The following is a 12,773-nucleotide window of genomic DNA, read 5'->3' on the forward strand; positions in this document are numbered from 1 at the left end:
TCAGCAGCGAATTTGCAGAACACGCACTAAACCTTTGGCCTCCATGGAAAAGTCAGGCTCCGTGTCCTGGGAACGTAACAGGATGCTGTGAATCAATTGTGGTAATGTTGAAGTGTTTAAACATGTAGGGTTGTGCTTAAGAACTGTAGTAAAACTTTATTTAAACCTGAGGATCACCAATGTGTCAAAACTACAGCGCCAGTAAATGCATGTTTTTGCAACTTCTTGAATGGTTCGTGTATGAAAATCTAATGTAGAAATGTGAGGTGGAGCTGCAGTTTAAACCCTTAATGTGATTTACACAACATGTCAACACCATGTCTGTATTTATAAGGTGGAACACCCAAAACATTTGGTATAAATCAGGCTACCAGAGGAAACATATGACATGATAATGAGCAAATAATGAGTTTAGTAACACATTTCAACACAATCTAATCACCAGCTGGACTGCATGTGTGTTTAGTCATTTACTGAACATTTACAATACTAATTTATAGCCGTGTCACTCATTATGCCTGCCTGTTGAGCCATCACAGTGGTGCACTGATTTTCCTGAACTATTACATGCATTGTTATGGAATTTTCTGCAAACCTGAATGGTCCCCAAAGGATGAATCCTAATAAGTATACTGCTCCAACTAATGCGTTTTTTTAGCCTCAGGTTTTCTATCAGTTTTGCTAATTAGCAAATGTTAGCATTTTAGCAATAATGAGATACTTTAATGCTAAGCAGGCCTTTGTTTCTGGGATTACTAGCATTGTCTTTGAATAAGAACTTCAGTACTCACAACTACTTGTATAAAATCTTTATTATCACAGCAACAAGAAAAAAAACCCAGAAGCATTTCAGCACATGGCTTTTCTCAGAGTTTCTAATACACATGTAGTCACAGCTATAATGAGCACAGGTAGCAACGATCAGCAATTCATCAACATACAGAAGTGACGGCCTGCTCCAAGCACATACATAGATCACACACCATTAACGCTATCAGAAACACACTGAAAGACAAAAAATTAACAAACTATATCACATAATACACAACTCAGATCTGTATCTAGATATTAATTGACCACGAAAACATTACATAGACGCACATAAATCAATAATCTAAACATCTTATAATCAATACATGAAAAATACAGGCCGAATAAGTCTATGCAGCCCCATTTATTAATTCTAAAAAACAAGATAACGAGTGTTCTTCATTTAATCCACCAGGACACGAGTTTGTAAATGATGTAGCCAATAAGGCTTTCTTTGGAGAAGTTGTTGTTCTCTATGAATGAGAAGGAAATGTGTGGATGATGTACGTGGGGTATCATCTGGAAGCAAAAATAATATGTAGTCAGTTACTTAACAGATTTAATTACTTGTAAATTAAAGGTGCCATTCCAGACTGTTTCTATCCACTTTAACCCCTCCCTCTAAGTAAAGGCCTGCTCCCTTTAGCAGTTTTCCTCTGTTCTGTCTCCTTTTCTCCTTTTCTTAAGAGAAACAGTCTGAATCAACCTCTTGTGGGTTTTAATAGTCTCTTGATGTCATCCTCAGTTTGAGTCGTTCTTTCCTCTTTGTTTCTGTCTTCAGTAGCTCTCCTCTCATCCATGACCTCATAATAGTGGAAAACTAACTAGTCACAGCCTTTGAGTCTCTGTTTGTTTGTATGCATGTGTGTCCTGTTTCCACAGGCGTGTGGTCCTCAGTATGGCTACAAGTGCGGCCCGCAGCATTTCATCTCAGGAGTTTGTACGAATGTCAGCTCTTCCTTCCAGATCCTCAACTCTTTTACAAAATATCAAGGTACAGTACAGAAAATCTGCTCAAGACAGGACGCTGTCTGTACAAGTTGTCTGTCTGGGTTGAGAGATAGCAATCTCCTCGTCATACTAGTACCACCCAGGACCCTGACTTTAAACTCACACTCCCTCAGCGAACATAGAGATTAGAGCATTCTTCTTAATGTAAACTTGTCTGTGACGACCCCCCCCCCCCCATCCCTCTCATGTCCAGCCCAGCCCATCTGCTGCATTGTATGCCCAAGTTAGGAGACAGTTTACTGGGCTTGCATGGCGTTTCCCTGGATGGAAACAGCTTTGAAAGAACCCTAGAGTAAACAGCGTACAGTCATTTTCTCTTTCATTCCCTCAGGTTTTCTGAATCACTGTTACTTTACCACAAATAATCATATACACAGACTTATTGTATACTTCTCATACTCATTTAATCCTCTAAATAATGAATGAAGGTTAAAAAAAAAGTTTTGAATGAAACAAAAAGACTTTAGAAATACAGTTCTTACATTGTTCCTACACAGACGTCTTGCCTCAAGTAATTGTTATAATTAATATAATCATAGTTGTTAGGTTTCTACAGTTTGAAGGTTTAAAATGAATATTTACAACAGATTTCACAACTCGTCAACTCTAGTTCCTCCACAGGTAAATGATAAAACCAGGATGACTTTTTTGTACCTTTTTATTTGTGTTATCTGCTACATACATAATGGCAATTGTAATTGTTGTCAGCATTTACCACCCACCAATGCACAGCAGTAAATTGACTACACAGGTCTGTCACCTTTTGAAGTAAAACTGATTTCTAGTTCACTGAGCTGAAAGACATGCGATGGCGATGGGTCCATTTGTCCCTCCACAGTTCACTCCTCCTATTCAAAATTACACAATAGTCACCTAATGATTCTTCACCCAAATTTTACTAAAGAGAAAAATCATACTTTTGATTTTATGGACACATTGTCACACAAATTTCCACTCTTGGTCTGGATGCATAGGTTTGTTTATGACATAATAATGTCTTATGCTTGGCTATGGTCAGTAAAAAAACTAGGCGTGTATGGTAGGTGCAGCAGACATTTCGAATGGGCAACAATAACAAGGTTGTCCAACACGATCAATATAACTTCACATTTTGATGAATGAAGTCCGTTTACAACATCCCACTCCACGTTCTTCTCCTGTATTCACTATTCCTATTATGCTAGCAGATTCTCTTCTTGTATAATAATAATGTTTGTAATGTAACCTAGTAAAACAAAAGTAGAAGCCTTAAAAAAACAAAAAAGTCCATATTTTGTAACAGAAATATTCATTTTGTTCCCCCATTGTGCTACCCTCTATAAACCCCTCACCCCAACTTATACGTACACAAACCAACGCACGCACGCACACACACACACACACACACACACACACACACACACACACACATACACACACACTGATCTACGTTATTACATTTTGATTTGGAGCTTGTGTGTTTACCGTGGGCGCAAGTAAACAGGAAACAGACTGAACGTGTTACATAACCTGATGTCTTACTTAGGAGAAAAATCACCAAATCAAATACGCTTGTGTAGACTAGCCAAAAGTAAAAAGAAGCAAAAGAAAAAAGTCCAGTCTCAGCTTTCAGCACCCCTGTTAGTGCTTACAGAGAGAAACTGAAAACTAAACGTACCCTTTAATTAAATATCATTTTTGGCTCTGTTCCAGAGTGCGGGAAGGAGATGGACCTTGTGATCGTGCTGGATGGATCTAACAGTATCTACCCCTGGTCGAGTATTAAGGAGTTTCTCTATAAGTTCATTGGGAGACTTGAGATCGGACCTAAACAGACACAAGTCAGTTGCACTATTTAAAGAACAAACTAAAAAAGCCAATTTTCTTTGCATATACAGTACTTTTAAAAAGCCTTTACCCACTCCATCCATCATTTCAAAAAATAAAGAAATAAAGAGTGGCTATAGACGTTTGCAGAGTGGTTTATGTGTGCGTTCAGTGCAGGCTGCACAGCCATACATGAATGAATAAATGGAATAGTTATGTAACATCAATCAGATATAGAAAAGGAATGAATGGAGGATTATATTAGTTAGTAATTATGTTTAATGACTTTACTGTGCTCCATTATGTAATTTTTCCACACGTGTAAGATGCCCTTTATAAAGCAAAGTTCATAAACTGAGCACTTTACAGCCTTTAAAGTAAATTCAACCTCTCGCTCACTAAGTTTGAACCTGAGTGTATTTCTGTCCACTTGAATTGGATCGCTCTGTGAATGTGTTTTTCTTATGGTTACATTGATCTGGCTCACAGCTTGTAGACTTTTCCACAGGGAAGCACTGGAAAGTCTTCCTACTGTGGAGTCTAGTGGTTGGAAGTCAAATCTTCCATGGCTGCTGAAGTCCTCTGCAGTCTGTATAAAGAACATTGTGTCATATCAAGCTCACCAGACCTCAGCCACATCCTCTGCAGACTGTCTGGGGGGAGAAGCTGAGGAGAGAAGAACATAGAGAGAAATTTAATGTAGGAGAAAGTTTACATGTTAAATGTGTGAATGTATGCGTGTTTTCTAGGTGGGCATTGTGTCTTATGGCGAGACCGTGAGTCATCAGGTCAACCTGAGCCAGTTTGACAACATGCCTGCTTTGCGGGATTTTGTCCAAGACCTTCCTCAGCACACTGGCACCAAGACGATGACTTTCCTGGGCATTGATACTGCCAGGTACCTAACATTAGCTGTCTTATTTGGGCAAACCCGGCAACGGTTGACCACAATTAATAATTGAGTCTTTCTGGTTTGGCAAGGTTTAATGGATATTTGAATAGGAAACTGTCATTTCAAGTCTGCTTGACAATTGTCATGGGCAGATTGTTAGAAGAAAAATAGCACAAGCCTTCCAGTTGGCCTTGCAGATAAATTTTCAGACATGATGGAATTCAAATCTTATGAGGAAATTAAAAAATAGTGTTGCAATTGATGTGTCGTCAGAAAAAAAAAACTAGCATAAGTCAGGATTGTCTGAGTAACTTTGAAGTTAATTGCATTTCAGAGAGGAAGCCTTCATGCCAGAGCGTGGTGCACGACCTGGAGTTAAGAAAGTCATGGTGATTGTGACTGATGGAGAATCACACGACTACTATAATCTACAAAAGGTCATCAAAGCTTGTGAGCATGATGACATTGAGAGATTTGGCATCGCTGTGAGTACAAAATATTTTGTGATGTTTCAGTTTTTGGTCAGAATAGTTTATCCGTTAATGTTAAGTACTTTCTCGTTTACAGGTTTTGGGGGACTACGGTCGCCAGAACAAATCTCTATCAGAGGTGCAAAAGTTTATCAAAGAGATCCAGAATATCTCCAGTGAACCTATCCAAGACCACTTCTTCAATGTGTCTGATGAGGCTGCTTTAGTGAACATTGTGGATACACTGGGAAGCAGGATTTTGGCCTTGGAAGGTAAACGCATAGACACAAAATATGCATGCTCTTGAAGCCACATTAGCAGTTTCACTTTTGTCAAAGAAATGGATGTTGAAATAGTTCGACAAAGACCGACAAAAGCAGGAAGGAGCTAGCCTTGCCCCCCTAAATAGATCCAATAGGTATGAATAAAAACTACATGCTGAACACATTTAACAATTAAGACATTTAAGGCAAATGATCAATTCAATCAGCTTTATTTATATAGCGCCAATTCACAACAAAAGTGAGTGTTTTATATTGTGAATACCCACGATAATAGAGGAAACTCCAACAATCATATGAACCCCCTATGAGCAAACACGTGTTGACACAGACATCTATAAATGACTTTGTGGGCTCAGTTCATCATTTCAGGGTGTGTTGAAAAAGGTATGTTTACTGGCTATCAACTTCTGATTGATGAGTCGTTAGCATTTCACAGTCAGACCCACCCCTCACTGGTCACATTCATTTTAGAAATAATTAAATGGCACACATGGAAACGGTATTAATGCCCATCGTTTTGATTATCTTCCTCTTCATGTTAAGCTAACATAAGATATTACTTCAGTTCTGTCACAGACAAATATTTCCCTAAATTTCAAACGATACCCATATTTAAGTTTCAGACCCATATTCTTTATATGTTTCGAAGTAAAAACAGATTTGACAACATGTGATTATCTGTGGTTTATGTACATGTAGCTAAACGGAAATTTCCCTTTCTTCAGCTACAAGTGGAAATTCCACTTCCCCCATTCAGATGGAGATGTCCCAAACTGGGTTTAGTGCTCACACCTCAAACGTAAGTTTCAGTCCAACTGTTTACGTGTGATTAATACACCAAACTGCTACCAAATAGATTGTTTACAGAGGAATAGTTGGGTCCTGCTAAATCACTTATTGCACCCAGACCGCACCAAATGGCTGAAGGATGAATCATATTTTGAGATCACAGCAGTGATAAGTTGCTCTATCTGTGGAATCAAAGTGAACTGTTTGCACGGACATGGATTCATCAGCAAGGAAGTTAACTGCTGAACTCATCCCGACACAATACCGCATTGTTATCTCTGGTCCATCTACAGCTGTTTGGTGATTCAGCTCTGTGGGTTAATTTTGGGAAACTTGAGAATTGCTCACTGCCATGTGAGTCGGAAAGCAAATGAAAGATGTACACAGCAGAAAAGTCTGTAAGGGATGTTGAGTCAGAAGGCTGATTGGATAAATTCAGTATCTATTTCCTGCATGTAATAAAAAAAAAACGCCCCTTTTTTATGTTCCTCCTCCTGCTCTTATCTCCTCTGACTCTCTCTTACTCTGAATTGGCTCCTAAGCTGAGTCATAGTACTGAATCCTAAACATGTGACGCCACACTTTAGCAGTCATTAGTGGGAAAGAGCCACTCGACGCACTTTGTTGTGGCTAATGAAAGATGTCATGTCCTGTTGCAACCCCTCCCATTCCTATTACTTAACTGTGCTGCCTCTGGACAAAAAAGAGCGATAGATATATTCACTTGAAATAATATACCGTATATGCTTGTTATTTTATTATGGGATCAATAGCTGTACTTTTAAGTTGCACTTAATGTGCACTTAAAGGCCACAGTCGTATGCCAAAGTCAGTGCTCTTTCTTACATTTAAAAATAAAGTAATCTGGATTTGTGCCATAGTATCATTTTTTTTTTCTTTTTTTTTTTTATTATTACTTTTGCATAATATTGCTACCAAACAGATTCCAAAAAACTATAATAACAGAAAGTTGTGAAAAGCACCCATCAGCGGTGCAACTTTGATTGTTTGGGATCCTGAAGGTCTCTGATGAAGAGCATTCACACAAGTGCAGAACTTAAATATAACTTTGTGATGCTTGCACTCTGCTGCTGCTTACCACCACTACATTTGAGGGGCTAAGTAGTGTATATGAAATGCAGAGTCTACCTCAAAGTAAAATTTCTATAGGGATATTTTGCTTGTTAGTGTAGATGTGTAAACCACTACACTATGGAGCCACTGTTTTGCTTAAATAAAGGATTGGGTTATTTTTTCCACCACATATTTGTCTGTTGTCTCCCTTAGGAAGGTGTGTTACTGGGAGCAGTGGGAGCTTATGAATGGAACGGGACAGTGGTAATGTACACTCCTGGAGGAGACGTGGTTCCAGGGAAAGATGCTTTCTTTGACCCACTGAAAGAGGCTAGGAATGAAAGGCTGGCCGCGTACCTCGGTGAGTGGAAACTTAATAAAATTTATAGTTCCTTTAAATGTCACTGATATATAAATTTAAAGTCTTCATGGATTAAAAAAATATATAATAACTGACCTTTAAGTGAGTTCCTCTGCACAACACTTGCTCTTGTGTACTTACATTACCCGTTAGTGCTGTTAGATGCAAAATAGCAGCCTTTACTATAAAAGAGACTTTGTTTAAATGTTTTTTGGTGAAACATGTTTAACATGTTTACCTATTATACATATTTAGCCTTAAAAATGAAGGGGTCAGAGTTTGTTAGGAATAAAATATTCTAACAACATTACTAATACAGTGCAAAAAAATGTAAATCTACTCAGGAGGCTATTTATAATATGTACCTTTGGCTTCTCATATGTATTTATGTCAATTATGGAACCAAATTTATGAATAGTTTTAATGCTACTGCTGCTGCTTTTTATGATGCTTTTATTACCATCTAAATATCCAGGCCTACTTTGCTATAAAGCTCCACAGGCCACTTTAAGTACTAGCTGTGTTTGTTGGATATAATCTCATTTAAAGCAGCCTAAAAGTAAAAAGGCTTACATTCTCTGTTTTCCCTTAATATGGAGAATCAGGACTAGCCGTGTATGTGTATACTTCTGTTTATTGCATTTGGGGAGTCTGAAGAATTACATGAAGTCATGATAAATAAATAAAATTTAAAAAATGACTTTAGCAATTAATTAATTTGATGAATAAACTTTGGTTTCATGTATTTCAGTTTACAAAAATATTTTTGCTTCATGTTTATAACTGCCTGATTAACAGTCTTCCTGTTTTCTCCTCTTCTTTGACTGTACGCTTTATTTATTTAGATTATATATGTTAATAATTTCTTAAAGTATATCAATCTTAAGCAAGTTAAAGCTAAAAAAAAATTAGCACGTTGAATTAAAATACATGGAATACACACCTTTTTTTGTTCCACCAACCTAGATCTGATCTAAGTGTTTCTGATGTAAAATTAAGTTGCAGAATAAATATGGAAGTTTCTGCTGTGAGGGGGAAAATAGGTACGTCATTTGTCTGACTTCGAAAGCAGATTCTGTTCTCTGTGTCACATAAATAATAATACACAGGCTCGTCGCTCCATGCTGATGCCTTTTATGGCTCGTAAAGCAGCCGTGGTATCTTAGTATCAAGTTATTTAATCAACATGTCATTAGATGGAGCGCTGGTAGCTCACACACTATAAACTCAGCTGTTGGCACATGCTCGTTCCGAATGCTCAGGCTACAGCACGCAGAGCTGCGGTGCGCTTTTCTAAGTGGGTGTGTGTTCCTTTCCAGTGTTTTACAGTTTCCTTCTCACACGCAGAAGTAAACAGCTGCCAGAGGAGGCATTAAAAATATCCCATAAACAGAGCGAGGGTGCATTTTTTTTCTAGAGAAATCGTAAATCGCAGATACTTTTGTGACACTCCTGAAGGTTCGTACTGTTTGGATTGAAAAAACGTGCTTGTAAATGCACTCTCCGCAGGGTATGATGTGCAGTCAGCATCCACGTCTGAGGGAGAGCTGTACATCACAGGTGCACCGCGGTACAACCACACCGGCCGCGTTGTTATCTACCGACTCGATGAAAACAACAGAATCGTCATCTCGCAGATACTGAAAGGAGAACAGGTGAGTCTTTGGCAGGCTTGGCTAGCCTCAGTTCCTCAGGGCGCTTTTGCACTGGAGATGTGAGAAGCTTAAAGATGGTAACTCGCAGTTTCTATCTTAAGCTAATTACACATGTGTCTTTAAGGAAAATAATAAAAGAAAGGGAAAGATGCAAAACACAGTAATTAATAGAAAACACACCTTGTCCGCTGTTGTGTTTTACATATCAGAGCCACTGTAAAAACACATCATTCACATAAGCCATTATTTATAGAAACAATAGCTTCATTTACATCTGCTGAGCTCGCAGTAGAGGAAAAAGTCTGAAAAGGGTTTTTTTTTAGAAAATCCAGCAACACATCCACATGGATATTGGCCAATGAGAGAACTCCAAGGACTGGTTGGGCAGATGATCAGTAAGTGGCTCCAGGCCATTCGTTCCTGGCAAAAGGAAGTGCCCAATAACACAAGCAACACTATGTTTAGTCCATAGTGCGCTATAAAGGAGCAGTTTTTAAAATATGGCTACAAAATGTGCCTGTATGACAAGTCATCAGCCTGATTCAAACACAAATAAAATAATGCAAAAAAACCCCCCAAAACAAGTGATGTGCAACATATTTAATATAGACACACTAAACAGTAATATAACAACCTCTCATACGAGAAGCTTCTTCAGTTTTGAACTGAAGAAGCTTCTCGGATGAGAGGTGAAACGTCTTCAAGCAACTTAAAGAAGTCCAGACGCTTTTCTTTCCCAGCTCCTTAGATAGCTTACAATATATCAATAAATAGTAAATAAATACATAAAAGCACAATAATATAAATATTGATGACTATGCCTGTAAATGTGTGCATATTTATGTCTTATATATTCAGGACAAGATGCACCAAATTCTTTGTGAGCATTCAGCTATATTAGTTTATATTATATTAGTCTGTGGCTTAATGTGGGCTCTCTGGGTTCACTGCTTACTGCATATAATGTGCAAGTTGAATGAATTCAGTGGAGTAAACACTGAAAGATGATTTGGGGCTTTGCGCAGATTGGTTCCTACTTTGGCAGCGTCCTTCAGACTGTTGACGTGGATAAGGATTCCTTGACTGACCTGCTGTTGGTTGGAGCTCCAATGTACATGGGCCCAGAAAAAGATGAGCAGGGACGAGTCTACGTCTACAGGCTCAAGGTACAGAAAATTAGTTCAGTCGGATAACTTTTGCCAGACGTCTGCTAAAAGTCACAAAATAAAAGAGCTTTTTTTGTTTTTCCTCCGTTACAGAATAACAAATTTAAGCATGAGTATACTTTAAAGCCTATTAATCAGTCCTGCTGTACGCTCCAATCAGCCGGCTGCACCAATAAAAATGAGCCGTGCGGCGCCCGGTTTGGTACAGCCATTGCAGCAGTGACAGATCTTAACCTTGATGGGTATAATGATGTGGCGATTGGTGCGCCTTTTGAAAATGACCACAGAGGGGCTGTCTACATCTATCACGGAGACCAGAAATCACTCAAAAAGAAATTTGTACAGGTGAGAAGATGGAATTTATAATACTGAAAGATCTGTTGTTGTTGTTTTCATTACAGTATACTTTAGATAAGGCTACAGATGCTTCCACTCTGTGCAAATACTGTTTACCCAAGTTAGCATCACCATTATAACCACAATGGATTTAAATTAACTGCAGTTTTGCCTCAATATCCCCTGCTTTGTTTGTTGCTGTGTCCTCAGCATATTCCTGCAGGTGGCGATGGCGAAAAGGTGAAATTCTTTGGTCAGTCCATACATGGAGTCATGGATCTAAATGGAGATGGAATCACTGATATCACTATAGGAGGTCTGGGAGGGGCCTCGCTGTTCTGGTGAGTCGTGGCCCATCCTCACATACAAACATTCACTGCAAAAACCACACATTCCACTTCAATCGTTAACAGCAGCAGCAGCGCTGCAGCCCAGAGACAGCATACATGTCCACTTTCCATTGCATTAATCAGGGTTTAGACAGCTGTGCATGTCCCACTGGGGTTGTAGGCTGGTGACCATCAACCTCCTCGTGATTTCTCTTTTAAAAGCCCCCGCAACTTACTTCACAGTTGGAGAGCAGCATACATCCTCAGCCCACAAAGTTTTGAAGCCAACAGCATGATTTAACCTCCAAGGCAGACTTTCTCCCACAACTTCTACTGACAGAGCTTCGACTAGGCTGTGTGAAAACTCCATTTCCCAAGTGACTTAGAGTTTAAAAAGGATTTGGCAGCAGGCAGGCTCTTCCTCCAGGACTGCTGGCTCTGTTTTAGAAAGCTTAACATTTGGATGCCGAGAACTGAAGCCAAGTTTTATTCTCAAGATGCATTAGTTCCTTCCTTTGTGAAAACTTATTTATTCTACTCTGACTGCATCAGTGACATCATCTATTTAACGTGCTGCTATAACGTACTACTTTGTGGTTCGTTGCAGTACTGTGTGCAGGATGTGCAGTGCTTGAACTGCACACGCACTATTCCCGCGTGCTTTGTATTCTAGTAGTTAATGCATTTCATTTGTGTTACCAGGTCCAGAGATGTTGCAGAGCTGCATGCCAGCATGACTTTCAACCCCTCTAAAGTCAACCTCCAGCAGATTGAGCACCAGTGTGAACACGGCAATAGGAAATCTATTTGTGCGAAGACCAACTTGTGCTTTACCTACAGAGTCAAATCCAACCAGCCGACTGTAAAAACAACTGCAAGTGAGTCATGTAACAAACCAACTTGATTCTGCAATTTTTCTCCCTTATTTTTCTTCTTTATAACCACATTAAAAAAAAACAAACTTCTTGTGTCTTGTAGATATGACCTATACTATAACACTGGACAGTCTGCGTGCCACATCCAGGGCCTCATTTATTAGCAAAGATTTAAAAAATGACCGCAGGACTACACAGAAGTTCACCATCATGGACGGAACGAAAGAATGCATGGAGAAAACCTTCATGATGTCGGCAAGTTGTGTTTTCTTACCTGTACAAAGTCTGACTTTATTTTCAGTCTGCATTTACTAAACACAACATTCAAGTGGATTCCTTTTGTTGCTGCGCTGCTCATTAGTGAAAGTTATATTCAGGGCTTCCTGGAAATGTTAATGGTGTTTTAGGGCTGTTAGCCAGAGAGGAGGGAGGGTAAAGCTGTCCTATGCAGAGCAGGAAGACCTAACATGAAACAGACCCCGTCCTGATCAAAGCATGCTCCGTTTAAACCTTGTGCCGCACTGGCCGATAAATTATCTGGAGACACTTAGAGAAAGGAGTGAGGATGAAACAGTGATTAGAGTGAATTAGAAGGTGAATTAGGTAGTGATCCATTGACTACTTTTACCTGTAACTGCTAAAAGCTTTTAAACCTTTGCTGTACCACCTACTTTAAAACCAAGCGTCTTCTTGGGCAGCTTCTGCTTCCTGGAATTCGTGCCAGCCATGGATTTCTCTGACTGGCTAACCCTTTAGTGAAGGAAAGAGGAGCTAATCGTTGGAAACAGCTGTTGTTATTATGTATGTTGAGTATGAATACCTGCTCTGTTCAAGTGTGCAAGTCAGACCAGAGACTTCCCACTTGTCCTCAGGCAGAGGTCGAGAATTTAACAAGCACGGAAGAAGCGTCGCGTC

General features: G+C 39.2%; 1 protein-coding gene across 1 annotated transcript in view; it reads left to right on the top strand.

The window, feature by feature from the left end:
- Window positions 1-12,773, top strand: part of itga1 (integrin, alpha 1) — a 64,775-nt gene that overhangs the window by 43,589 nt on the left and 8,413 nt on the right. The window contains exons 5-17 of the mRNA XM_085414166.1: window positions 1,693-1,804; window positions 3,514-3,641; window positions 4,377-4,525; window positions 4,854-5,004; window positions 5,087-5,261; window positions 5,999-6,072; window positions 7,350-7,497; window positions 9,007-9,152; window positions 10,178-10,318; window positions 10,412-10,663; window positions 10,865-10,995; window positions 11,686-11,861; window positions 11,962-12,113. Coding sequence (XP_085270292.1) covers window positions 1,693-1,804; window positions 3,514-3,641; window positions 4,377-4,525; window positions 4,854-5,004; window positions 5,087-5,261; window positions 5,999-6,072; window positions 7,350-7,497; window positions 9,007-9,152; window positions 10,178-10,318; window positions 10,412-10,663; window positions 10,865-10,995; window positions 11,686-11,861; window positions 11,962-12,113 — 1,935 coding nt within the window. The remainder of the gene's footprint in view (window positions 1-1,692; window positions 1,805-3,513; window positions 3,642-4,376; window positions 4,526-4,853; window positions 5,005-5,086; window positions 5,262-5,998; window positions 6,073-7,349; window positions 7,498-9,006; window positions 9,153-10,177; window positions 10,319-10,411; window positions 10,664-10,864; window positions 10,996-11,685; window positions 11,862-11,961; window positions 12,114-12,773) is intronic.

The sequence above is a fragment of the Rhamphochromis longiceps genome, linkage group LG7 (genome assembly GCF_057381845.1).
Source record: "Rhamphochromis longiceps isolate RC_006_pf linkage group LG7, R_longiceps_female_GT1.1, whole genome shotgun sequence".
Classification (NCBI taxonomy): domain Eukaryota; kingdom Metazoa; phylum Chordata; class Actinopteri; order Cichliformes; family Cichlidae; genus Rhamphochromis; species Rhamphochromis longiceps.